General features: G+C 43.2%; 1 protein-coding gene across 1 annotated transcript in view; it reads left to right on the top strand.

The window, feature by feature from the left end:
- The window catches only part of kdrl (kinase insert domain receptor like), a 41,248-nt gene extending 15,557 nt beyond the window's left edge, over positions 1-25,691 (top strand). The window contains exons 9-30 of the mRNA XM_028960519.1: positions 14-180; positions 993-1,146; positions 1,999-2,113; positions 4,044-4,149; positions 4,999-5,274; positions 5,942-6,088; positions 6,313-6,438; positions 7,379-7,485; positions 7,800-7,935; positions 8,359-8,463; positions 10,401-10,514; positions 10,752-10,840; positions 10,925-11,078; positions 11,611-11,708; positions 12,522-12,644; positions 13,318-13,429; positions 15,274-15,373; positions 17,421-17,526; positions 18,947-19,068; positions 21,707-21,785; positions 21,969-22,069; positions 24,172-25,691. Coding sequence (XP_028816352.1) covers positions 14-180; positions 993-1,146; positions 1,999-2,113; positions 4,044-4,149; positions 4,999-5,274; positions 5,942-6,088; positions 6,313-6,438; positions 7,379-7,485; positions 7,800-7,935; positions 8,359-8,463; positions 10,401-10,514; positions 10,752-10,840; positions 10,925-11,078; positions 11,611-11,708; positions 12,522-12,644; positions 13,318-13,429; positions 15,274-15,373; positions 17,421-17,526; positions 18,947-19,068; positions 21,707-21,785; positions 21,969-22,069; positions 24,172-24,355 — 2,821 coding nt within the window. The 3' untranslated portion in view covers positions 24,356-25,691. The remainder of the gene's footprint in view (positions 1-13; positions 181-992; positions 1,147-1,998; positions 2,114-4,043; positions 4,150-4,998; positions 5,275-5,941; positions 6,089-6,312; positions 6,439-7,378; positions 7,486-7,799; positions 7,936-8,358; positions 8,464-10,400; positions 10,515-10,751; positions 10,841-10,924; positions 11,079-11,610; positions 11,709-12,521; positions 12,645-13,317; positions 13,430-15,273; positions 15,374-17,420; positions 17,527-18,946; positions 19,069-21,706; positions 21,786-21,968; positions 22,070-24,171) is intronic.
- Positions 25,692-27,333: the final 1,642 nt, after the last annotated feature.

The raw sequence follows: 27,333 nt of genomic DNA, 5'->3' as shown, positions 1-27,333 counted from the left end.
TGTCCTATAATAGGTACAAAGATGGTGTGCAAATTGTGTCAAACTCCACATGCTATGAGATTTCTGGTTACAACCTCACCATCAGGAAAGTGAAAAAAGAAAATGCAGGGGTCTTCACCGTGGTTCTGAGGAGTCCAAGAGGTCTTCTCAGAAACCTCAGCTATGAATTCATCGTTAACGGTACGTCGTTCAAAGTGTCAGTGTTGGTCCATGGGAGCACCGTCTCTGGCCTCCCAGTGGCAGGTTGTTTCTGGAGAATGAAAGGAATGCTCATGGCTCCTCCGAGTTGTTTTCCGAAATTGAACTTTTGACGTAGACATGCAGCTGGACCCAATTAGCAGCATCTTTGATGGAGGCTCGAGGTCTCTGAGAAGTTTACTTGTTTTCTGTTCCTCATCCTTCATCCTTCTCAGTGTATTTGAGTGCAGTAAAACTCCCAGCTGTCCCTTTGCACTGTCATGCCTTCCTGTGTAGGTCTTGCATAAAAGTCATTCACCATAGCTCTGGTCTTTGAAAGACGGCTTTGTCTGGAATACATTAGACTGACACTAGCATGTTTAAAATGGGACAGACTCCTTTTTTTCTTTTTAACATATCATTATAGGAGTATGAACAGCTTCATGTCAGAAACAATGGGGCACAATTTCTCTGGTAACTATTAGCCATCATTTTCACAGTTTTATGTCCATCCGACTGCCTTAAAGGGACATAATGTACTGTGAACAATTCAATTTTCTAGTACCTTTTTGTACCTTCCAACCCATGAACTGTGAAGTTATTAATTGGGCATATTGCGGTTCAACATTCATTCTGTTAATTAGACTAATTTGAGAATACTAATGAGCAGACAACATCTTTATCCGTCCTGTCTTGTTCAAGTTTAAGTAAAAAAAAAAAATTATTTTGGGGAAGCCATGCAAAATGAAAGTAAATAATATTCTGCAGCATCTCTTGCTTAAATAATCAGCATTTTCTTTTTTATTCCAATTTAGTGAAGCCAGATATTTCAGATGACTTGAACTCCAGAAACCCCCAGCTTGTTGCCAGCGGCAAACAACACGACCTGACATGCACTGTGTTTGGCATTCCTGCACCAGACATCACCTGGCTGTGGCAGCCATGTGACCCCAACCCTGCCCTTAAAGTGTGAGTTTTTTACCCAGCCTCTGTGTTATTGACGTTGCCCCAGCATCAAGCGTTTATCACAAGCCACGCAGTCTCAGAGGATGTTAGTAGTGGTGGCACGTGTTGTGACCTTCCAAAAAAAAACCCTACTACAGCAATGCCTTTTATATTGAATGGACACAACAGAGGCTACAACATCACAATTGTCCAGCAATGAGCATATACATTTTGACACAGGCGCAATTAATTTTTGTGCATGATTAGCCAGATGACATTTTCTGGCTATAGGAAAGTGGGTGGTTGTAGTTGGGTGTAGTTGGGATTTCAGCCATTGAGGTCGTTGTGGTGATTGGTTACTGTAGGGAACTCTTTCTCAGCGAGTTGAGACGTTATCAGTTGTTCCTTGTTGACCCACCAAGGTCTGAGGATCAGTCTTATCTGGCCTGGCCAGATCGTGGTGGCGTTTCCTGTGAACTGTGAAGCATTGCTCAGCCCTTCCTGTCATGATGGTGTTTTCCTCTTTGGCCCCTTTTTTCTCATTAGGGCCAATTGTTATGCTTGTTCAAAACGATGTAAAGTAGTCTCTTTTATTATTATTATTATTTCTCCTGGACTGATGAGGCTCTAAAATGTGAGTGGCTGGAGTGCAGAGCTGTGGTCTGTTTATGCAGACTGGATGTTCATGTGACTGTTTAAAAGCCAGAGGTCACTGCTGGAGATAAACACTTCTGAAAGACAGGGGAAGAATGGTATCTTCCTGAGATGTTCTGGTCTGAAATGCCATTTGAGGTCACTGGTGCATCCGTTCTCTATGTGTTTTAAACTTGAGTTGTGCTGGTTCTGCTACTGTAATAACAATTGTTTTCATTACAGGTGCAAACCATACACCGAGCCAAAACCCGTCCAGGGTCTTACAGAAGAGGATTACCCTCGCAATGAGATTCAAGCAATTAGAAATAGCACTGAAATTGTGAAAGGCCTGAAAAAGGTATGTGTCCTCCAAAAATCTTCTAAAATGCTTTTTTCCTGAACAGGAATATGCACATTACACATTATATTTGTTTTTAATTGACATTTATTTTCAATTGACAAATGTCCTCCCATATTTGTGATTCATGAGTCAGAGGGAAGGCGAGGTGCTGTAACAGAGAGAGCACCTCCCATCATTTGGCCTTTAACCTGGCAGGAGTCGTATCATTAAACCTGTGGAAGGCCATAAGCGCCACGGCCCCTCAATGTAAACCAAATGTTATCCAATGTATACAACTCTGATCAAAGGAACAGGGGCCACAGGAGTAACACTAACCGACCGTGTCACCTGTCTGGAAATGCACCATATTGTCTCAGAAAGCTTTTTTCTTATTAGGTGTTGATGGTTGTCTCTCTTCTTCTGCCAGAGCTGAATATTATTTGGACTCATTGCTGATGTTACTTTGGCCATCCTTGAAAATTTGTTAGCAAAGCCATTTTCCCTTCAAACTTAATCAATCCAAACATGATTGTAATCGTCCGGTGCCAAATCATCTCCAGTGCGATATCAGAACATTATTCTTTGCAGAAGCTCCACATAGGCAAGCTGTCTGGAGCTACACAGAGCTCATATTCATGGAGCATTTGATGTGAATCTGCGCCATGCGTAAATCACTTAGCGGGACGTATTTACAAGCTCTCCTGGCCTAAACACTCCTCTGGTTTATGGGGGTGAGCAGCAGGGGTCAATGATAACAAGGTCCGGTTGTATGAAGGGAGGGCTGACGGGGGGGAGAATTCTTTTCTGTCACCCCTTATAAATCGACTGTGCCCAGTGAGCAGCCAACTGGTAGATCAAGGTCGCCAGTTACAACCACCCAAGGGAAGGAGAATGTTGGTTGAGGTGGTGAGGGCAGCATGGAGAAGTTGGAAGTCATGAGATTCACATAAATGAGCCTTTTTTTTGGCTCAGGTAACCTTCTTATTGAATTACCTGCAACATGATTCCTCACTCTTCCATCAGACATTTAGAGGGACATATTGAATTGCTCCCCATGTTTATGTGTTGCATATTAGTGTGCATGTTCATGCATGCATGTCCGTCTCTTTTGGACGGCCCGACTCACTCCTATACACGCATGTATCCAGACCATTAAGTTCATTACTGTCATATCTTACTGCGCACTCCTGTGCCAAGTCTTGGTTTATTTTACTGCTGTGTGACAGGTTGGAGTTATGGCACATGCTGTTACGGTGGGTTCTAAACAGACCATCACTGTGCAGCCCCCCTTCCTCAGCTGAAAACAGATTTACATGAGCCTGACTCTTTCCAGTCTGCGTCAAGCAGACATATTTTCATTCTCTGCATTGACAAAAGAACCCCAACCTCCTCTATTTTGCCATTCCAACGTATGGAGTCTTGAAACAATAGCTTGTGAACTTTGCAGGAAGTTTACACTGAATGAACAGGGCCAGAAGCATTTAATACTCTACCTTTCATCTGATGGTCGTCTAAAAAACAGATGTCATTGAGAATGCAAAACGCGTACTCCTAGGCCCCTGGCCTAAATCGGACTTGTAAGTGTATGCATGTTAGCCGTTAAATGAGTTCCACTTGAACGGTGACAGAATTGAGTGTGGCATCGTAAACACGCTTCAGGAAATGACACAGAGACCGGATTCTCCTTCTGTTCGCTAAGAAGCTTTTCCAATTTTGAAACTCCAGATGTGTGTTTCTAATTAATGTCCAGCACCCAAGAGTGGATGAAGGGCCAATGTTTAAATCTGACTTTTAACCTACCTGCTAGTGACCAATTACAGAACTGACGTTGACGGAAAATGATATTTTAACAACAGTGGTTAGATAAAACGTTTCAGGTTTCTGTTCTTTTGTAGCATTTGCATGTAACTTTAAGTGTTGTTTTTCTTTCTTTCTTTATTTTTTACAGACTATTAGCAAAATGACAGTGATGGCCAGTGTGTCTGGGGTTTACGTTTGTGTGGCTCTCAATGAGGTTGGCAGTGCAGCAATGAGAACAACATTGTACATCAACGGTAAGTCAGTCATTTAGGTTTAATTGTGGGTTTAAGGAAACTTTCCAAATTACTATTGTAAACAATAAAAAAGCAGGCAAGGTATTCTTCATACTACATGCATATGTCATTAATAAAGAGGGTGGCATTAATTGAAACCATCTTGGTGTGTTTAGGATAGATTTGTGGACAGAAGGTAAATCTTGTCTGCTTCAATGAATGGCACATATATAACAGCATGAACACATCATCTCTCTTTCCCAATGGTCGACTCAGCAATCTCTTTAAATACACATGGTCGCAGATGGTTCTAAATGTTCCCTCATAGGAAAAACATTGCCAGCTCCAGTTATGTAATTGAGTGCAAATCAGCTGTAAGGTCAGGCGGTTGGCAAGGAATAGTGAAAGTGTCCCATTTTCTTAACAACGGTGGAAAGGATAAACAGAAAATGTGCAAAAGCGGGACCACAGCGAGGAGAGCCGTGAGTGAATACAGGCGACCGAGAATCCAGAGATGTGGAGAGAACAGCGTGATGGTTTGCAGGGGACAGAAATGGCAGTAACAGCTGGAGTGCAGAAGTCTCTGCAGCATTGTGAAAAATCTAAACCCCCCCCACTCGCTTCCTGTCACACAGCTTCAGGTTGGCCCACGCTGCTGCCATCCACTGCTTACAATTAGCCGTGATGAAACAGGAAATAGCTGCAAATTTGAAATTCTTGGCCTCCATGATGCATAGCTTTGTGTTCTGTTCCGAAGGGAGCAGGGCACAGACCGCCGATAGCCTTTTGTAGTCATTCTGATGTTGTTTGATCTTTTGAGCAGTGAACATTGTTGATAACTGTCAACTGATCTTTGTCTCTTTACCCAAGATGCCCCCCAATCCCTTGAGATTGTGCCTGTAACTGCGATTGAAGGAGAAAATGTGACTCTAACCTGCCGTGGCACACGGTACCTCCACAGCAATCTGCAGTGGTATAACGGCGGCAGCCTTCTGGAAAGTGAAGAATCCGTCGGCAACTTCACCATTTTGGCCACCCTCACTTTGCAGAACGTCTCCCGGAACAATACAACAGGCTACAAGTGCAAGGCGCATGATATTCACACAAAGCAAGAGGTTTTCATATCCTCCAAACTGGTCGTTGATGGTGAGTACATCCCAGAGGCGTTCCTGTGGTCTGCAGTTGGTCGACCATGCCGCTAACAGTACTGCTTTTGCCAGCAGGAAGGGCATAGGCCACCAGTGAAACCCTTGACACTGACACGCTGAATGTGTGAAAGAAGATCACTCTTACAACAAGCTCCATTCATTTCAATAGAAAACCATCCCTGTGACTGACTTTTTTGTGCATAGAAAAAACAAACAACAAAGTGAAGTGATTGTCACATGTGATACACAGCAGCACAGCACACGGTGCACACAGTGAAATTTGTCCTCTGCATTTAACCCATCACCCTGAGTGAGCAGTGGGCAGCCATGACCAGCGCCCGGGGAGCAGTGTGTGGGGACGGTGCTTTGCTCAGTGGCACCTCAGTGGCACCTTGGCGGCTCGGGATTCGAACCGGCAACCTTCTGATTACGGGGTCGCTTCCTTAACCGCTAGGCCACCACTGCCCTACAAAAGTCTATCTACCGTCTTGCAACAGCATAGTAAAATAAAAAGTCTAAATGAGAACATTTGGGAATTTTTTACTTCCTCAGATAAGCGAGTTTCGCTGCACATTTGTTTAAATAATAAATAAATGGGGGGACGAGAAGGGGGGGGGGGTAACATGAAGTGTTCATGACTGAAGTGAATTCTGTTCTGTTCCCAGAGCGGAAAGTGCCCTGGCTGCGGCAGAATCTGACCAGTCAGGAGGTGAACATCAGTAGTACCCTCACTCTGACCTGCCTGGCACAGGGCGTCCCTCGCCCCATGATCACGTGGTACAAAAACGAGATTCCTGTGCGGGAGGGGCCAGGTAAGCATGAGACTGAACCTGTTTACAGCCTAATTCTCTCTTGTTGCAAAGTGAAAATGCTTTTGTGATTGTGAAACACTGCAGCACAGCAGTCGGTGCACACACGTGTCCTCTGCATTGAACCCATCGGCCATAGTGACCAGTGTGTGGGGATGGTACCATGCTTGGCGGTTGCCCGCAATGACAACCACCAAACAGTCCTGTGTTCTCCTGCCTCATTCTAGGAATCACCTTACGGGACGGGGTTCTGGTGATCCAGCGCGTGAAGAAAGATGACGAGGGAAAGTATGAGTGTCGGGCCAGCAACCATGAGGGGGAGGTCAAAACCAGCGCAGTCATCAGCGTTCTGGGTGAGTCACGGAGTCTCCCTCTGCTACGCCTACACATCCCACAAGGCCGAGCTCCAGGTTAACAGCAGGTTGCATAAGAATAATCAAGTTTTGGCCTCTTAGTTTTCCAAATTCCCTGAATTGTCCCTTGGAGAAGCACACATTACTGTCCCACAAAATGCCGTTTGTTTGCTTTCACCAAATGTAAGCATCAACTTATATTTAACTACCAAGTAAAGGATGGATTTGATGAGAGTGTTGTAAATTCCAACCACACCACTCTCTTCTAAGCACTACTTTTTAAATTCCTGGGTAGGTTGAAGCTTTTTGTGTTTACATGATGCCTGAAATTCATCAAGTACTCTTCTAGCTGTCTGCTCGATCTTCACGCTGTCGCTGGAACAGACTGGGCCAGGCTGCATCATTAAAGCTGTCCCCTGGGGGACCGGTCGCAGCTGCCAGGAATGCCCGAGCAAATTCCTGACTGCTTTTTTATGATTTGGGCTCTCGCTTGGGTCCTCTCACCGGGAAACTGACCTCAGAGGGAGAGGTTCATTAATGAAGCAGCCTGGGAAGAACTTCACCAATGAAAGAAAAATCAAACAGTTATTTCAAAGGAAAGTGAGGCCAAGTCAATCGAAGACTGGGAAATGGACTCAATCTGTTCTCTTTCGTACAGCCATTCATTCTTTAGCTTGTCCACAGGAAGATCTTTGCTGTGTGCATGATGTCGGTGATGCTTCACCATTCTGGTGCAGGATCTGCTGTATGCTGTCCAAACAGATTACAAATGAGACAGTAGTTTTCTTTTATGAAGACCATGCACAAAAGACACCATCAAGCCATGTTGGAAATGAGCCTGCCTGCTAACGTCAAATGTTTTAACGGTCTTTAAATGCTTCTAATGCATGATTTGTTCTGAAAATGAACTTTAGTTTCAGGATATCCTGTTTGTCTGCAGGAGGTGAGGGGAACCCCAACATAGAGGTGATTGTCCTGGTGTGCACCGGCGCTGCTGCCACCTTCCTCTGGATCATGCTCATCCTCTTCATTCGGAAGCTGAGGAAGGTGAGGTGCTCAGAAACACCCTCACTGTAATTGAAATGTATATGCATATATGGTGAATTGTTAAAATATGAACATTTTGTATGTTAAGTGGATTGCAAAAAAGAAGCGATGTGAGCACAGCCACTAAGCAGGGTAAATTTGAAGTAACCATTCTAGCTGCTCTTACTTTTATTGTTACCCATCCTAAGTGCTGAGCAATCTTCCTGTCTTGAAACTTGTCCTGTATTCAATTTTGCTGCTGCCCTGTAAACCTTGTGAGCAGATGTCAGGTTAAACATGTTTTTGCACTTTTCCAACCCAACCCCCACATGCAGCCCAGTTCTGCTGACATTAAGAGTGGCTACCTGTCCATCATCATGGACCCTGACCAGATGCCTCTGGAGGAGCAGTGTGAGCGGCTCCCATATGACAGCAGCAAATGGGAATTCCCCAGGGACCGTCTGAGACTGGGTGAGGATCCCCTCCATCTAGCAATCTAATAAAACCAAAGGGAACCCTTAAAGCTAAGTCTACCAGAAGCATTTTTGTGGGGTTCATTGATCAGATTAGATTTGGATTTTTAAAGAAAACGGTAGGGTCGATCTCCAGGTCCTTCGGTTCTTTTACAAAGCCATGGCAGTTAAGCCTACTGGTACAGAGTATCGCTCCGTTATTTACTAGGTGACCTGCTGCTGTCGACCAGCCTTAACTGCACCATAAATCCCCCTGTGGAGGACCAGCTGAGTGGTCCAACCGATTCACAGCTTGCTTCAATTAAAGGCCCATATCTCTTCCGCAGCAGACTCTCGGGCCTGATGTATGGCCCTTTCTGACCCATTCTGGCTCACTGGTCAGCCCAGCCCCCTCCCATGCTCCCATGTCTTTCTCTCACAGGTAAAATTCTTGGTCATGGGGCTTTTGGGAAAGTGGTGGAGGCTTCAGCCTTTGGCATAGACAAGTTGTCAACCTGCAAGACGGTGGCTGTGAAAATGCTCAAAGGTATCAGTTTCTTTGCTTTTCTTATCTTGTCAGTTTCCTGCATCTGTCCTTTGTCCATCGCCCCTCCATCTGTTCTATGAATTGGAAATATGTACTGGAGACTGGAGAAGCAACATCAGTACAATCCCATTTTCCCAAACATGTCAACATCATCATGCTGTCCATGTAAAGGACTGTAAAGACTCAGTTTGTCTTCAGTCCTTTTGATGATCAGTATCAGCAAAACTCCCACGCATGTGTTCCATGAAGGAACTCCTACACCTCTGATCATGAAAAGGTGATTTACCGACATTCCAGTACAGTTATAGAAGAAAAAAAAAACATTTGCAATGTGTAGAATGTGATTGGATCCGCATGTAAGTCATAATAACACATTTAGTGGAACCACCTTTGTCGGCCCAGAGCACCGTACTTGTTGGTCCGAGTTTTTCTCATAACTGTTTCGCCCCTGAACGACTCCAGAACAGATGCCTTGAAGGTTTCTCATCCTTCCCCATGTCCACCAGTGACTTCCATTTCATTCTAAAAATATGGATACTGTCTTATGGTGCAGCATATTTAGACAACAAAATGAAAACAGCCACAGAGAAATTCAAAATATTTAGCAATTTTATGGAAGGGTGAAGGGACATCACATTTTTCCAAGGCATGATAAAAAAAAGACATAATTTATTACTCCCAAATGTCAGTGTCAATTTTGAGAGTCTCGATCAGGACAGATTCATACCAAACAACACTCACAGTGTCACCATATAAGGATAAAAATGTGCATTTCGGATCCATCCATTTCACTGACTGTGGAATTATGGGAAATCAAAGAAACAAGATGACCTCTGTCCTCCTTTGTACAACATGTCGTGTGGAAAGCCTGTAGAGCTGAGTTGGTTATGAAGTTACATTTGGAAGACACTCAACAGGTTGTTCAGGGTTAAAGAAAGGGACTCTCCTGATTGTAGTGAGGATTACAAATCCGATTACTCACAAACCCACCATGACAACATTCGCCTCAACCGTCCATTCATCACCAAGGACGTTCACCCGAGGGTAATGGAAACCACAGCTCTACATGTTACACTGATCAGTGTCTGCTGCTTTATAGAACATGCTGACTTGATGAATCATCCCACCACCATTGGGCAGGAAAATGACAAATGAGGAAATAGAGACCAAGAAAACTCAAGAACATCCTGGTCTCAGATTTCCCTGTTTGTGGGGGTAGTAGCCTAGTGGTTAACACACTCGCCTATGAACCAGAAGTCCCGGGTTCAAATCCCAATTACTACCATTGTGTCCCTGAGCAAGACACTCCAGGGGGAGACTGTAAATACTGATTGTAAGTCGCTCTGGATAAGGGCGTCTGATAAATGCCGTAAATGTAAATATGATGATGATCACCAGGGTTCAAAAACCAATATTTTCAAGGATTGAACAGTGGGAAACAGAACAATTTTGTAATTTACATTACAAAATGAAAATTAATTTGTATTTTCATGAATTAATAAGATGTCCTTGTTAGGGGGCAAACTTGCAAAATCAGCAGGGGTACAAATCATTTTTCCTCTGGTATGTTGGTACCACTATGTCTCTGTGAGCCTCACCCTCAGAGAATGATGGAAAAAATTCTGACTCTCTGGCTGGAGGCCGGCGTGATTGAATGATGTGGACGTACTGATTCCACATGTGCATTTCTTGCGTAATGTATGGTTTGAATTCTTGTCCATGACAGACCGGTTCTGAATTACGGTTGAGCCACTTTTTTGAGGTTTGAAAATGAAGGATCTTGTAATGTTGTCACTATGCTGTTTGGCTAAAATGTTGTCCATGTGTCTTAAGGGACTCATCGCCATACTCCATACTCCATAGTCTCTTGAAACACAGTTCAGCCCTATTCGTCTTTCTCCATAGTCAGGATTTTCTAACGTGTTTCTGTCTAACAGGGGGGGCCACCAACAACGAATGGAAGGCTCTGATGTCAGAGCTGAAAATACTGATCCACATTGGACACCACCTTAATGTGGTCAACCTGCTTGGAGCGTGTACGAAGCCAGGAGGTGAGCAGATAATGCAAGTGGAAGATTCCATTTCAGCAGAACTTCAATATTATGAAATATTTTAGTACACATCTTTAATATTTTATTTCAGGTAGTTTTGGAGGTGCATTTGGTTATTTTTGTTTAGTTTTAGCATATTAATAATGATAATCCTGAAGTAGCCTCCATCAATTCAAAGCAATCAAGCATTTTAACTTCATTTAATAAAATGGATATTTACCAAATTGTTCTTTCTAGGGCCATTGATGATAATTGTGGAGTTCTGCAAGTATGGAAATTTATCTAACTACCTGAGAAGCAAAAGGAGTGATTTTGTTGTTTGTAAGGTACGTCATTCTCAACAAATCAAACATCTGACTGAATCATGCTTGTCTTTTGCCCGCCTGAATTGCTCGTATTTTGGTTGTCAGAGTCAGGATGGGAAGGCGGTGCGCTCAGGGTCAGGCTGTGACCTCAGCGAACTCATAAAGCGGCGCCTCGAGAGTGTGGCCAGCACAGGAAGCTCGGCCAGTTCAGGCTTCATCGAAGATAAGAGCTACTGCGACTCAGAGGAAGAAGAGGAAGGTAGCGGTCAAGCATCTCCCACACCCACACCCCACCCCTCCTGCCATGACCTCTATCCAGGCCTCTGCCGGAGGGTCACCACTGCATCTGATATCAAGTCGATGTCGCAGTGCTGACTTCCTGCTTCCGGTGTCGTCCTGCGCTGTCCTTTTTTTGGGTTTGATCAACTGTTTATTCAGGTGGGCCACTTCTAGTCCCAGTCCTGCTGAGGACCATTAAATTAACAAGCCACACGTGTCAGAAGAAAGCTCCACAAACAGGAGACGGCAGCTTTAATCTCCATCTCTCCAGCCTTTCTTCTGAGGATGTGTGTGAGACAGCCACACAAAGCTGATTAACTTTATCAAGCCACCATTACAGACTTCACGTGCCACAGCCTGACAGGACATTTTCCTCCTGCCGGACATGCCACTTTATCCGTAGTACAGCCGTGGATCAGCAGATCCCCCGATTTCTTCTTTTTATGGGCACATATGGGCAGAAATGATTTTGATCCTTACCGACCTCTGTTGATCATTGTTGCTGTTTACAGATCCAGAGGACCTGTACAAGAGAGTTCTAACCATGGAGGATTTGATCTGCTACAGCTTTCAAGTGGCGAAAGGGATGGAGTTCTTGGCTTCTCGTAAAGTAAGGGACAACAATTTTTTTTTTAACCCTTGCCCAATGCTCCATTTTACAAACCGTACTGACACACACCAGCTGGTTTAGTTACTGGAACAGTTTACAGTAAAAGCCTGTAGTAACAAGGTAAACATGATTGTGTGCATCTTAGGCCGCTTATACATTCTGTAATCAACTTTCATAAGATTTGACTCTGCGTTCGTGGAATATTCTGTCCAATTCTGAGAATATTTTGCCAACGCCAGTTGTAGTAGATCCGGCTGCAGGGATAGAACATCCAAGCTGAAATTAGCACCAAAGACATGGCAGTGTTTTGTTGCGGCTACTTTGATTCGCTGGAACCATTTAGTGGAATCAGCAATTGTGTATCAGGAATCGCCAGAAGCTCTTATTTTTATCAAGTCAGACGTTTAAGGCTGGTGTGGACTTCACTTTGAATTTAGATTGCAGTTTCACACCTGGGGAGCCACATTATACTTAAGATGGGTTGTAAAAAATAATCCTGCACTGAAGTTGTTTCAAATTTCCCACAATATTTATTTAAAAACAAATGCATGGCTTCACTCCTACATACTTCTTACTGGTATCTTACAATAGCTGCCCTTGCATCGTACAGGAATAGCAAGAAAGTTATTTCAGGGGACAGTCAGGTCTTTGAAAAAGTCATTATCTTGTTTTTCTTTTTTATTTCATGCCACAGATGCAGTTTTACTTTTCATCACATTTTTGAATCATTTGTTATCAGCTAGTTAATGTAACTGCATGAGCAAGAACATTAATACCAGACGATGTTTGAAATGTGTTTTTTTCATTCACCAGTGTATTCATCGTGATTTGGCAGCCAGAAATATCCTGCTGTCTGAGAACAATGTGGTGAAAATATGTGATTTTGGGCTGGCAAGAGACATCTACAAAGACCCAGATTATGTGCGCAAGGGCGATGTAAGTCTTCTACCTTCTCTTTAACCTCAATATTTGTACCTTAAGTAGTAATTTCATAAAAACAGTTCTGATTAATTGTTGTTATGCAGGACCTCAAGCGAGCAATTGTTGATGGCACTCGTTTGCATCTTTATCATTATCAAAACACTATATTAATAACTACTTCATACCAGTTTATTATAGTTGGTTAAACAATAGCGGGTTAAATATAGTAACCTATATTTACATTTACATTTACAGCATTTATCAGACGCCCTTATCCAGAGCGACTTACAATCAGTAGTTACAGGGACAGTCTCCCTGGAGCAATTTAGGGTTAAGTGTCTTGCTCAGGGACACAATGGTAGTAAGTGGGATTCGAACCCGGGTCTTCTGGTTCATAGGCGAGTGTGTTACCCACTAGGCTACTACATATTTAGGTGAACCAGAAGACAGCAAAGTCACAGGTTCAAACCCCACTTACTACCATTGTGTCCCTGAGCAAGACACTTTACTCTGAGTGTCTCCAGGGGGACTGTCACTGTAACTACTGTCATTGTAAGTCATTCTGGACAGGCGCATCTTATAAATGCATAAATGTAAATCTTCCACTCTGATTGGAGGGATGTGGAGCTCATTGACCTCCAAAATACTGTCACAAAGTCGATGGCGTCAATCTTTTTTTTTCCAACAGGCAAGACTCCCTCTCAAGTGGATGGCACCAGAAGCTATTTTTGACAAGATTTATACCACTCAGAGTGATGTGTGGTCTTTCGGGGTCCTCATGTGGGAGATCTTCTCTCTTGGTAAATATCACCACCACCATCTTAATAACCAATCTCAACAAATTCATTTGGTTAAATGTATGTTCATTTCTCTTGAGCAACTCAACAACTAATTTGTAATGAACTATTTCTCTCTGAGAATATAATAAATTAATTATATTATATACACTGATGATCTTCCAAGGCCTACAACCAACCTTCAAGTTCTCTTGGTGTAATATGTTCTCTCTACCTAATGTGTGTGTGTTTTCCCCTATCTTGCTTTGCCACTTTCATTATACTGAAAATTAGAATTTGTATATTTATTGTGCCATTCCACTGTATGCTGTCACGGTGAAATTATGCATGCAGATGTTGCACGTGATAAATTCCCCCATTAAACATTCCTCTCACAGAGCGAGGCACAAAATGACCAAGGTGGCCTTTAATCATTAACATTCAGAACAGAAATCCCCATACTGAGGTGCTCTGGGCGGTCTTTGTGCCACAGATGGAGCCAGCAATAACTGTCTGGTGGTGCTAAATTTTCCCCTTGGGACCAGGGAGGAGGGTTACATTGTAGGCTTGAGAAAACAATTTTCATGCTGCAAGTGCAAAAACGTTATTTAGCCTCTGCAGCGATTCCAATTAAAGGCCAAGGTTTGCAGTGAACAGTGCTGTCTGAAATGTAAATGTCAGCGGGTCAATGCAAATGTTAAGCACTGGAGCAGAAGCAGGAATCCTAGTAAGGCTGGGTTATCTGCAGAGATTTAGCTCTATGTCAATTTGACAAAAGGATCTGAGCTCATAGGAGCCCCAAAATATCAAATATCAAAAACACGGAGAACCCGTTCTTCTCACGTTCTGACACACGTGCAAACATAGACTAGCCTTTGTTATCTGGCCAGTGGCGGCTTTGAACTCTTGATTAGAAAAATTAAAACATGGAAAAAAAAAATGAAAAGGTCAAAAGTTCGCAGTCTGCATATTCGCATTGTGATTTGATACAGTCCAGCGGCTTCAGCTTTGCCTTGTAATCTTGGGCTTCCTGCCCCTGTTTGCTTAGGTGCTGCAATTGAAATGAGCCTCTATTTTCAGCGGTGGACAGCAGTCAGATGTAAATGAGTCTGTTTGCTTTTAGATGATTGTCTGAGCTGCAGTGGAGTGCCCACATCGGTTTTGAATGAAGCAGCAACTTTTGTAATTGCAAACATTCTCCTACTGGGATTTTGGTGATATTGGAGAGGGATTGGGGATTTGAGTCTAGCATGTCAAAATATTGCTCCATGATTCATGAAATTTTAAGTGACTTGCTTTTATAGTGAGCGTCAGCTGCAGTTGACTTGTGAGTCCGCTAGCATGGCAATTGTCTCATTACAGTTTGATTTAAATTAATATATACATATAAAACAAAAGATAATTGATTTCCTAACTTCCCTAGTTCTCTGTTCGTTCACTACACACCCAGGTGTAGGACACCGTCATATCTCGTCCCTTTCTCCTCAATTTCCCTCCATTTTCTTTGCTCACAGTACATCTTGTTCATGGGGTGCCAGTGGACATCGCAAACATGAACTCTGCCGTAGACATCGTGGGATCGTGTTCGCTAACAAACCAAATGTGCAGATCAAGTGTCTGTGCTTTAATTCTAGAATTCTGATAAGCGAACACGATGTCTCATATAGCGACTACAAAATATCCCACCATAATGTCCAAGAACAAGTGAAGGACAATAATTTTGAGCTCTTTCCTTTTAAAGGTTTGGCAGTCAAGAAGAACAACTTAATATTTAATGAGAAAATACTTATTGTAATAATTTGTTGTTGTTTTTTATGTTCTTTATGTTCTAATTGTCATTTGCTTTATTATGACCTTTTTCTATTTAGGCGCCTCCCCATACCCCGGATTACAGATTGATGAGGAATTCTGCTGTCGCTTGAAAGAGGGGACGAGGATGAGGGCTCCTGAGTTTGCCACCTCTGAAATGTAAGGCAGCAGAAAACCGTGCACAGTTAACCCTCACTTGTCTGAAATGTTATGGTGGATTTGTTCCATAGCTTGATGCTGGAGTGCCTGAGGCCAGGTGTTGTCCCCATTGCCTCCTGTTAAACCTGCCCAGGACCATGCCAGAGTGGCGATATATCACTCTTCCTGGGAATCTGGCACAACGTGCTGCCCTACTCCATTACAGCTCCATATGCACTGGCTTTTGTAAGGACAAATTACAGGTTGGCGATTGCTTTATGGCATTACGTGAGCTCTCAAAGCAATAACAAACCTACCCCACCCCCTGCCTGCCTCTGTTCCCAGTCCTCTAAGCACCCAACAGGGTCATTAATACGGGGCTGAGAAGTAACGACCCCAGCTTTTCGTGCTGTGCTGAGGGAGCATATCTGATTTCAGTCTTGCCAGAGAAGTCTTGAAAGGATGGTGGGACTCTGATAGGAGCTTTCAAAGTGCATAACTGGACACAGTGGCAGAACCTTTAGGCACCCAGCGGGGCAATTTGCCGGCTAGATGATTCCCCTGCAGGAAGCGCTACACTGGTGTGTGCAGTTGAAACAGAATACTTGCTGGGAGACTCTCCTTCTTTCTCTCTGTCCCTGTGGGTTTGCCTTTAGTCTGAGATCTGATTGTTGCTGCCTGTGTGGAGTGGTTGAAAGCCGGTCCGGGAACACGAACATGGCCTGTATGGAAGACCTCTGCCAACAGATCCATGTGGGAGAAGGAGATGCAACATGCTTCTAATCAGCAGTGGTCTCAGTTTCACATGCAGACCTGGCCTCAGACTTTTGTCTTCCATCACAATCGTACAATAGTTGTGACAAGGCTCCCAAAATCGAACGAAACCACAAAAATGTCTGGGCTTGTACAGTGTAACAGGTCTGAAACAGTTCAGGCCAAAATGACGCCATTGGAACTGAAAATGTGAATGGCCTGCAAATGCAGTCCAGATTTTCTGACCAAATGTCAGGAATTTGAGTGAGAGCCGTAAAACCTGGCAATGAATTTGTCGGCCTCTCATCTCTGAAAAACGTGAAAGGCTGCAATATTCCTCCCAAACTATTTCTGATATGGCCAGACGATAAGACTGTGATTTATAGGCATTGCCCTCCCGAGGTTGGTTTCTTGAGCTGTAGCATGTGGACCAACTCCGGCTTCTCTCCAGCTTCTCTCCTTGACCCTGACCCTGACCCCAGCAATCCCATTATATGGAGGATGAAAAGGAAAGGAGGACCAGGAGAAGTCATGCATCGCCATTGGAGAAAATGGACTTTGCAACTGAAGGGCAGTTCCTCAGTTTCCTCCAGAGAATTTCCAATTGATTTCCATCATGGCATCCACAGGAAATAGGAATACACATTCCGGCATCCCTTTGACTTGTAGACATCCATAAAGTTCTGCCATTCATGGCTGGGGGTTCCTCCACCTGGTGAGGAGAGTTGAATTAAATCACGGATTACGGCCAGTCATGTCCGGTGATTGAGAAGAGATCTTTCTGACACAAAAGGTGTCCTAAATTGAAATCCAGATGGTGGAAGTGGACAGTAGGGGAAGCTCTGGACCATCTATTTTCCAAGGCTTGATTAGATGTCAGTCAGCTGGATATTACGGAGTTAGCATGCGTGGGGTCACGGTGTGAAATGTGTACTCAACCTGTTGAAATAGTAGATTGAATGTGACCGAGAAGATTTATTTGGTTTAAATATCTGGTTATTGGGAAGGGGGTGGTTGCCACCTGCTGATCAAGAGAAAATGCTAAAGAAGGCATTAAGACATAAAAGGACAATATGGGAAATGCATTTCAATGTTGTTTAAGTGGACAACATAGTGAGTTTGCCGCCTCATTCCCACAGAACGACACAAGCTTTTTGATCCATCCAAGCAGTTTCACAGTATGAATAAGTGGTTTTAAGTTTTCTGTTTCATGATTCTACCTCATACTGTTGTACCTTTCTAAAGATGGTAACAGTGTAGAAGTAGGCTTCTGGGTACATGTGCTGGAATGAGGGCATGGTTCTTCTCCCTTCAGATACCAGACCATGCTGGACTGCTGGCAAGGGGAGCCTCTAAAGAGGCCGACATTCACAGAGCTGGTGGAGATCCTGGGAGACCTGCTTCAGGCCAGCGTCCAACAGGTAGGACTAAAACCGCTGGGGAAGGACAGAAGTCTGTTGCTAGTCCATGAATTTGCAGGTTGGTCTAAAGGCTACAAATTTCAGTTCCTGTTTCCTACGAGCACACTGATGCCGGACCGTTTTCACAATTGCCCGTTAATAATGCAATTATTCACTGAGACGTGGGTGAGTCAGGCATCCTTAATGTTCAGGAAATTGTGTCTTTTGATTTGGGCAAGGCACACTAAACAAACGAGGAGGACTGGTGGCTCAGGGGAATTTTTATACTAAGTTGTAAAGGAAGCTGCAATCAACACGCTTCCTCACTTCCCTTTGAAAAATGAGCAGGAGAAAACCGGAGGAAAAGACAATGCTAAATAAATGTGTGTTTATCAGTGTGTGAAACAATGTAGGCACAGTCTGGACTCTTTCATTTATAGTGCAGTAGCAGCATTATATACATATATACTGTACATGCATTATAAACATTTACAAATAAACATTTAATGCCTTCATTCACAACATAAGGACCAGAATAATAATTATACAAAAATATTAAACTGTTCTGGTGGTGGTTTAATCCAACAAAAAACATTTAATAAATACAATAATAACCTCACAATTGAATAAACATGACTAATATGCACTCAAAACACAAACCATGTGTGTATAAAACATATATAATTAACTCAAAATTGAACAAAATAAGTGTAATCCTGAGGCCAATACCATGCAACCCTTCCAATGGGAGGAAAAACTTGATGATTAATGTTCCTATCATCCGGTTTCAAATATATCATCCAAATATTCATGCTGTAAAATGCTGGTGACCATCTGAAAAGAGATAATGTGTAACAGATCCCCACAGATAAACATGCTCTTAATCTAACTAATGGAGCCACAGGTCAGACAGATCATCCGTCACTGAGTTTTGGGATCAGCCAGTGGCGAGTGATGAGAATCCTCAACGTGATAAACACCAGCAAGGGGCTCTGGATGATTCACTCGCAGTGTCCAGATAACAGTGAGAGAGGGGTCTTCACTCTGGCCCCCATCCAGGCACCATCTCCAGTCAAATGTAGCCGCCATCGTGACTCCACTATCTGTGACTCTCACTGCCCAGGCCTCAGCACAGCTTTTTATATGTTCTTTCTTTCTTTCTTTCTTTCTTTCTTTCTTACGTGTAATCTTGGCATGTGTGTAGAATTGCTGAACAGCTGAATTGAACAGAGTTCAGTTGACTTGACATGAGTTGTGTGTGGTTGAGCTAAGAATAGGTGATTGAGCCTAGTTAACTTGAGTTATGTGAAGCTAAGTTATGTGTAGCTGTGCTATAATGTGAGTGGATCTAAGCTGAGTTGAGTTGAGGTGAGTTTTGTGTAGTTGAGCTGATTTGAGTTGTGTTGAGTTGACTTGTGTTTCTCTGTCCTTAAACTATCAGGAAGGAAAACATTACATCCCCATCAACACTGCCCTTCTGACCAAAGAAGTGAAACCCCCTGGACCTCAACCTGCTGAGGAACCTTCTACCCGTCCACTGTCTCTAAGAGACTCGGGCACATGGTGAGAGCAAACAGGAGTTGAATGAACACAAATAGAATAAAGGCTCATGTTCACCAATACCTAAAACCTCATGGAGTTCAGAAACATGTCAGCGGTGTGGTGGAGGGTCATGGCCATTATTTATGTGACGTGTCAGACTTGTCTTTCAGTGCATGGAAGCAAACAGTGTCTTGAGTTTAAGTGAGGTACAATATTTTTTGAAAAAAAAGGTCATGCTGACAACACTGCACCAACATTTCTTAACGGGTAGCTTTTCAAAGTGAAATACAGTATAATAACTTACATTTGCATTTACATTTATGGCATTTGGCAGATACTCTTATCAAGAGCACCTTTCAATGGACTTTCATGTTACCATCAATGAAGCAATCAGTTCTGGATCACTAGGACTCAAACCATGAATACAATGATTTTATTTTACTTTTTTATAGTTTTTCCTTGCATAAGTCAGACTAAGTATTCTTTAAAGAGGAAGGTCTTAAGATGCCATTTCAAAATACTCAGCGACTGTGCTGTTATGACCTCGAGGGGAAGTTCAGGGTCCAAGACAGAAAGAGTCTAGATGAGTGTCTTCCTTGCACCGTCAGCAGTGGAGGGACCACGTGAGCAGTTCTGGAGGCTCGGAGTATATGAGGTGCAGTGTGAGGTGTAATAAGGGCAGTGAGGTAGGATGGTGCTACTCCATGTTTGGCTTTGTAGGCCAGCATCAGTATTTGGAATCTGATGTGGACAGCTACTGGGAGCCAGTGGAGGGAGCGTAGCAGAGGGGTGGTGTGGGAGAATTTTGGAAGGTTGAAGACCAGTCGTGCTGCTGCATTTTGTATTAGTTGTAGAGGTCGGATGGCAGTCAGATGTAGACCTGCTAGAAGTGAATTACATTAATCCAGTCATGAGATTACTAGGGAATGAACAAGTATCTGGGTGGCCTGTGTTGATAGATAAGGGCAGATATGTCTGATATTGTAGAGAAGGAATCTAGATTGGTGATGTGAGTTGAGAATGAGAGTTGGTTGTCTATAGTTACTCCAAGGTTGTAGAAGGAGAAATCTGAGAGTTGTTCAGGTAGAGATCAAGATCCTGATGTGGTGAAGAACCTGCTGGAATGAATATTAGTTCAGTTTTGGTGGGATTGAGATTTAGGTGATAGTCTGCAATCCAAGATGAAATGTCAGTTAGACATGCAGAGATGTGTCTTGTTGACAATTTTGTATAATGATAAGATATAATGACCCCTACCTACGATACTTGTGAACTGTTATCGGTACATCTCTATGATTTAATTAGTTTGCATTAGTTACTCTGATGGAAAAATTACCATAATTACTTATTTAATCCTTTGCTTAATATTTTATTTGATTAACACATCAAATAAAAAATATCTGTTCAATGCAAGGACCTTGGTTTTCCAAACACATGGCTGCTCTCTTCATATAAACTGGATCCAGACCTGACATTCCATGCAGAAGCTTGTTTAGTAAAAGTGTTTGTCATTGTTAAACACTGCAGCAGTGGTGCTCCCCGGGTGCCTGTCATGGCTGCCCACTGCTCACTAAGGGTGATGGGTTAAATGAAGAGGATACATTTTGTTGTGCCATCGTGTGTTGTGCTGCAGTGTATCGTAATGACAATCGCTTTACTTTCACCTTCAATAATAATATTACATCATTAATTGTGATGGCTAAAGTAATGTTTCAGCCACAATAATTAAACCAATGAGAGGTTAAGTTATTAACAGTGATTACCTGGTTATTAACAGGATATATAGGCAGTGAACAGTCATGAAAGCAGGATCTGAGATATTTGACAAGGACCAAATTCTATTGCTATATTACAGTATCTCCGCTATCCTCTAGGCAACCACTGCCCTGTGTGAACTTTATGGATGGTGTTAACAACCATATGAATTTCATATGAAAATCCTTTTTTTAAATATCTTTTTATCCAAGATGTGATAAATTGTGATAACCTTGCAAATGAATGCGCTCAAAATGTTTTCCTTGAAGAATAAGAACTTTGTGGCTTTTTGCAAAACAAATATCTTGGCAAATCTTTCCAGAAACCTGTGTGTGAGATCTTAGGCAAAAATAACAGCCAGTCGCTTTCTCAAACATGCTCTCGGGTTTCCACGGAAAGGTCTACAGAAAGCTGCTCTAACCAAACACGCCACGGTCTAAATTTGCTCCCTCAGCGTTGCTCCTAAAGATGTGCATAATAGTTTTGACTGAGGTTTTTTTTTTTATAAGCATGGACCAGGTCCTGATAAGACGTACGAAACTCTAGTCCATTATAGCCCCCTTAAGGAATTTCCTCCCAGACCACAAACCCCGCAGCAGGACTTATGTTCACTGAAGATAATATTTGTTCAGCTCTTGAATTTTCACAGGTCCAGCAAGAGTGTTTATTGAGACCAGAGTTGAAATGCAGCAATGACACTTATCCTTTAAGCCACATTAAGCAGCGATCTGATTTCTGACATGTTGAAAGGTGAAATGAAAAGGCCCTGCGTTTATTTTCAGGGAAATTCCGCTCACAACATCAGGCCTGTCACCAAACAGTCCAGTCTGTTGCTCTTCCACTGTTGCCTGCATGTGATTGCTGGAGTGAGTGAGATCTGACCAAGAACACTTTATCCCTTCAGGAACAGCAAAGTCCGACCTGCTAGTGTCAAAACCTTTGATGAGTTCACCATGGAAAATGGAACCAACGAGATCCATGAGGTAGAGGTCAACTTGTTCTCCTCTTTCACAGACACTCTGATCGCTTTTATTTAGAGATTTTAAGCATGATTAATGATGATTAATTTGTGGCTAGTAGGACAGGTTGTTATAAATAGTTTTTTTGGTTGTGAATTATAAAGTGAGCATCACTTATAATTAACGTGAACGTTTTTGGTTGACTAGGGAGGTCACTCAGACAGTGGGATGGGCCTGTCCTCAAGTGACATGAAGACTCTGAAGCACCTGGAGTCCCTGGCTCGGCCCTTGAGCATCATGGCTCTGGCGTAAGTGCAATAACACACAGTCCCCGTAAGACCGATCAGTGACGGTACCCCTAAGAACAGGATCCCATCACAAGCCCTACCCCCCTCCTCTTGGCACTTGAAACACCCCACTGTGTGAGAATGCAGATCTCGGCATTCAGGGTAGCAACACCCCAACAAAAACACCATCCCCCACCTGACCACACAAGGCATTCAGTACCTCAATGATACATGGCCAGTCTTTATAGGTGAATCAATGTCATCATCAAGTTTTGGATTAGATTTGGTTCAGATTTTGGATTTAAAAATCAAATCTACATTATACAATAAGCTTCATGTGACCATAACTTTTTTTATTAAATCATCATAAGATTCAAATTAGCACACATACACCTTCAGGACATTGGGGAAAGTTTAAACACATTTCACTTAATTTGAGATTTATATCAGCATGTTTCCCATCTGAGGTTCTAAGCCAGATTTTTGGCCTGGATCTGTTGGAATGAGCCATATTGGGTCTAAATACAACCATATGCAGGCCTAAATACACCTTGCTTTTTGATGGGCATGTCTGACACTTTCTTAATGACACAGAAGGACAGTTTGTTCTTTTGGACAGTTGCAGTAACTCTGGAGACGTTGCAGCTCAGCTATGTCAGTAAATGGGGTAATGTGTAAAATTACACAACTTATTACTTGACTGAGCTTCTCAACTCAACCCACCGAGGGTCACGGTGCGGTTCCACACCACCTGTTTCCACTAATTAGCTTCGCAGGGTCAAACCGAGGACCAGAGCATGTGGATGCAAACACTGATTGAAAAGGAAGCCAGGGACAGGATAAAGAGAGCAGGAACTAATTACCCCACCCTGTGTCCTTGATTCAAGCACCAAGTCAAATAAGATCTGTTTTTTTTTATATAAATATCACGTTGAAATCTGGAAGCTAAAAAAGTGAAGTGAAATCTTGCTCAAAGTCTTGCTATAATGTTGGGAAGAAATATTGAGTTTTTGACACAAAGTACAGGTGAAGTTGTTTTCCTTTTAAATTAATTAATAGGGTTGTAGTAGCCGAGTGGGTTAGACACTAGCCTATGAAGCAGAAGACCACAAAGTCACTTACTACCATTGTGTCCCTGAGCAAGACACTTAACTCTCCAAGGGGCACTGTCCCTGTCATTACTGATTGTAAGGCACTCTGCATAAGGGCATCTGATGAATGCCGTAAATGTAAATGTAATATTCACATATAATTGTGTGTCCTAGGAAAAAAATTATTACAGATACTGGTTGGTGGGTAGTGTAGGGTGGTTTATTTAAATTTCAGATTTTAATGATCGGCCTGTGATTAATGAGAATATTTGGAACTTCTCTCCACATGACCGTGTCATATTTCATATTACCACTACTCCATCTGCCCCGCCCTCCTGATCGCCACGCTGCCAGACATGAGAAGCTGACTGCAGCCTGTGGGCACAGACCATGGCATGTCTATTGAGAACAACTCAGCTACTTAAGGTGCATTGACAATGATCTGTATATTGAGGGAGGGCTCCTCCTGCTGGGAAGCCACTCGATCATTGTCACCTTTGACCTTCTAAAGCTTTATTGGCCTGTCCCTAAATGAAACCCATTGAGATGTTGCTGCCCCCACATCTTTGTGGCGCAGATTTCCACCTGGCACCCCCCCCCCCCCCCCCCCCCCCCCCCCCCCCCCCCGACGGCTTCTGACAAACTAAAGCACAATGACACGCATACAGCGTGCTGACTCCCGTTGGCTCATAGGAAAAAGAACATAGCAAAAATGCCACGTCCCTTCAGTAGTAAATTAGTGCACTCTAACCAAACACACAGACAGATTTCCCCCTGGTGTCTGGCCCAGGTGCCCTTGGGGCAAGGGGCAGATTTGGGAACCCCTGACAACTGAAAGACAAAAGGAGTGAATTCAGCGGGGGAGGCGTGAGTAAGAGTTCAGAGAACCGAACAATGCCTGTTCTCAGTTAGAACGCAGCGTCACAACCTGGAAAGGCTTGAGCCTCAAAACATCTCAAGACGTCACACATTTCTCCGAGGGGACGGCTACCCCTCCCCAACTCTCATTGTACCCCTTCTGTTCTCTTGCAGGATGAAAACGGTGAGTAAGAGTAAGGAGTCAGTGCTGGCCGAAGGGGAGAAGGACATGTACCCGACGCCCGTCTCCTCTCTGGACCTCAGTCTGGAGGAGTCGTCCCTGGATCCGGAGCTGGAGTGTCACAGCCCGCCTCCCGACTACAACTACGTGGTTCGCTACTCCACCCCACCGGTCTAGCATTCTCAAGTACTGGCAGCCACCAACAGTCAGCGACCTCCTGTCCCCTCTGCAAACTGTCTGAAGGCCTTGATCTTTAATCGTTCCAATATTTCCTGACAACTGTGCCCCCGACTTTGGAAAATGTATTTTAGGTGCGTCTGTCTGCTTTCTAGGACACATGCTTCTTTTCTTTCCCTCTTTTGTGCACTTTTCAGGGCACGCTGTGCCCAGTTCTGTACCGCGGGCAGGGGCACGGGAGGCCTGCTTTTCACTGGCGTCCCAAAGCACTGCTGTATCCTGCACCAGGCACCGCAACAGCAAACAGGCAGCTTCGGGTATTTCTTTTTATCTACTGTGAACACAAATGAAGCACAGCGCAGTCGTTCCTGCCAAAATTCAGACCCCCTCCACCCGGACGGCTGCCTGTTCAAAAGGCGTCAGTGGCGCTTCAGAGATGAACTAACTTGACGCTTGATGCAGATAAAAAAAAAACAAAAAAAAAACAGCAATAATAGAGCACGGATGGTGGAATAATCATTTCTTTTTATTTATCGTCTGTACAAATATTTTATATAAAAAACTGGAACAATATTTGAAAGCCATATTATTATGGCTTTAATGTTTTTGTGTCAGAATATAAATGGAAAAATCATTTTAAAGCTATTTTTTTTTGTTACAAAGTTTTGCGAAGGTTCATAAAAATGTCCAGACCAGTAATGCAGAGGCTGTGGAGATGGAGAAAGAGCTGAGGTGGGCAAGAACAGGGCTGGCGGTGGTTTACCGGAGGGGTAATGGAGAGGGGTTATGGAAGTGGATGACGGCGCCTCTGTCAACATCATTTGTTTCAAGACTGTTTTCTTTTTTATACTTTTCTGCTGATGTGTAAAAAAAAAAAAAAAAACCTGAGCAGCGAAAATATTCACAAACCAAAGTTTCCATTCCACTTGTCACTGAGGTTCAGAATACAGTTTACACTACTGTACACAGGATCATTGCTGATAACCAGAACACAGGGAACTTCATAATGCCTCCATTGTCTTGAATGCTAATGTGTTACTAAAGCTTGCAGGGCAGGCTCAGGAACGCTGAGTTTCAGCGGCAGCAGTCATATTAAATTATCTTTTATTCTGTATTACAAACTGCAGATGTTTTATATAGAACTGACACAAACAAAAGAGTTACTGTATCGCTGGTCTGACGAGCCCTTGTGCCCTTTGATGAAGGAAAGCGTATGCGCTGATGTTTTTTATGAAATATATTTTCTTCATATTCAAAATTGTATTTTATGTATTTTATTAACCAAGCATAGGACCTAAGTAAAAGAATAAATAAAGATTTATATATTTATACATTGCATTCTGTTTTTAGTTTTTATTTTCAGAGGCAAAATTATTCCAGTTTTTATGTAATAATTACTGCATTTCTGCATTTTCTGATAAGTGTTTTACAATTATGCCAATTTTTGGATAGGTTATGAAAGGTTCCTGTGTGTGCATGTGTGTGTGTGTGTGTGTGTATGTGTGAGCGTGTACTGCCAAAAAATAAAGAAAAAATTATGTCTCATAGAATCTAGTCAAGTAATTTCTTTTGTTTTCTGGTTAAGATTTTTAATTTAGTATTTTGTGTGTGTGTGTGTGTGTGTGTGATTGTGACCTGAAAGACAGGACAGGCGAAATGTTGTGCCAGTGAGTCATCATCCCGTCCCCCTCCTCTCCCTGCTTGTCCACAGTGCCACACTTCCTTAACTGCCGACAGTCTGTCTGTCACCGGCACAATACCTCCGCAAGCAGGAAAGGAAGGGGCCCTTCATCATGGTCGTCAGGGCCGGAGGAGTCCTCACTCTGGGGCTTCCGATGGACCCATCACACCCCCTGTCCCTGCTCTGGTATGGGGCACGCCCGCTGGGACTGACGCAGAGTCCGGGCCGAGTGTCAGGCTGGATTTACTGTGTTTACAGTAAGGTGAGCTGACGGGCCAATTGCAAACTGAGTTGGGAACACAAGGCATAAACATGCAAGGGAAGGATGTGAGAACGGGGCGAGAAGCCATCGCCTGTCTCAGGACTCGGACTCCGGCTCGGGGCACTTGGGCTCACCTGGGCTTTATATCTACAGCGGAGGAAACAGGACAAAATACTAAACAGGCCCATGCTTACTCTCTCACAAACTCACACACATGCATAACTCTGTAAGCAGATTCAGGAAGGGCTGATATCCTGGGTTAAATGTGATCAGGTTAAGAATAACATTCAAAATTGCCACTGAAAGAGCGCTATTCACTATTTATACCTCCATGGGTGGGAACATTTATACCGACATGATATCTCCAGATCTGATTCTAATTTTATTTGTGTGCCTTTCGGCAGTAGAAGATACTCAAGGTTACCCCAAATGTCTTTGATCCAAGTGCCACACAATTTAGCCAGTTGCACTGTGATGTAGTGGCTGATTCCATTTGCTCCAGACTCTGCAAGCTTTTTTTCAACCTCAATTTGTGCTCCACAGGATCTTCCTACTGGCTGGATGGTAGGATAAGGGATATAATTTCCGCCAGAACTGACACTAAAGCTAGCAGGTCTGGGTTTTGAATGAGAGCCCTCCTTGTGCAGCTAAGAAGGTTCTGTCCTTGGACTGAGAGGCCCTGACATCCTAAGCTCATCTAAAGATCCTCATGTCTCTTTTGTGGGGGATTCAGCTTTCAAATTCAGCCACCTAATACTCACCTTCATCGAATCTCTCTCCTTATAACTGGTGTGTGGTGAGCTTACTGGTGTACATCCATTAGTGGTGGTAAGGAGCTTTCTGTAGACGTCCATGTAAAATATTTTAGGCTTGAGATAGTGCTTAATAAGCAGAACAATATATAGTAATTTATTATTGTTCTGTGCATTTAGCCAATTTATCAGGAATCCATCATTTATTTATCTCCTTAATTCACACAATATAGAAAATACTTGAATGATGTAACTGTAGATGGTAGCATGTGCAAGTGTAAAA

Source organism: Denticeps clupeoides, chromosome 18 (assembly GCF_900700375.1).
Source record: "Denticeps clupeoides chromosome 18, fDenClu1.1, whole genome shotgun sequence".
In the NCBI taxonomy this organism is placed as follows: domain Eukaryota; kingdom Metazoa; phylum Chordata; class Actinopteri; order Clupeiformes; family Denticipitidae; genus Denticeps; species Denticeps clupeoides.
This window is presented reverse-complemented; position numbering and strand designations above follow the sequence as displayed.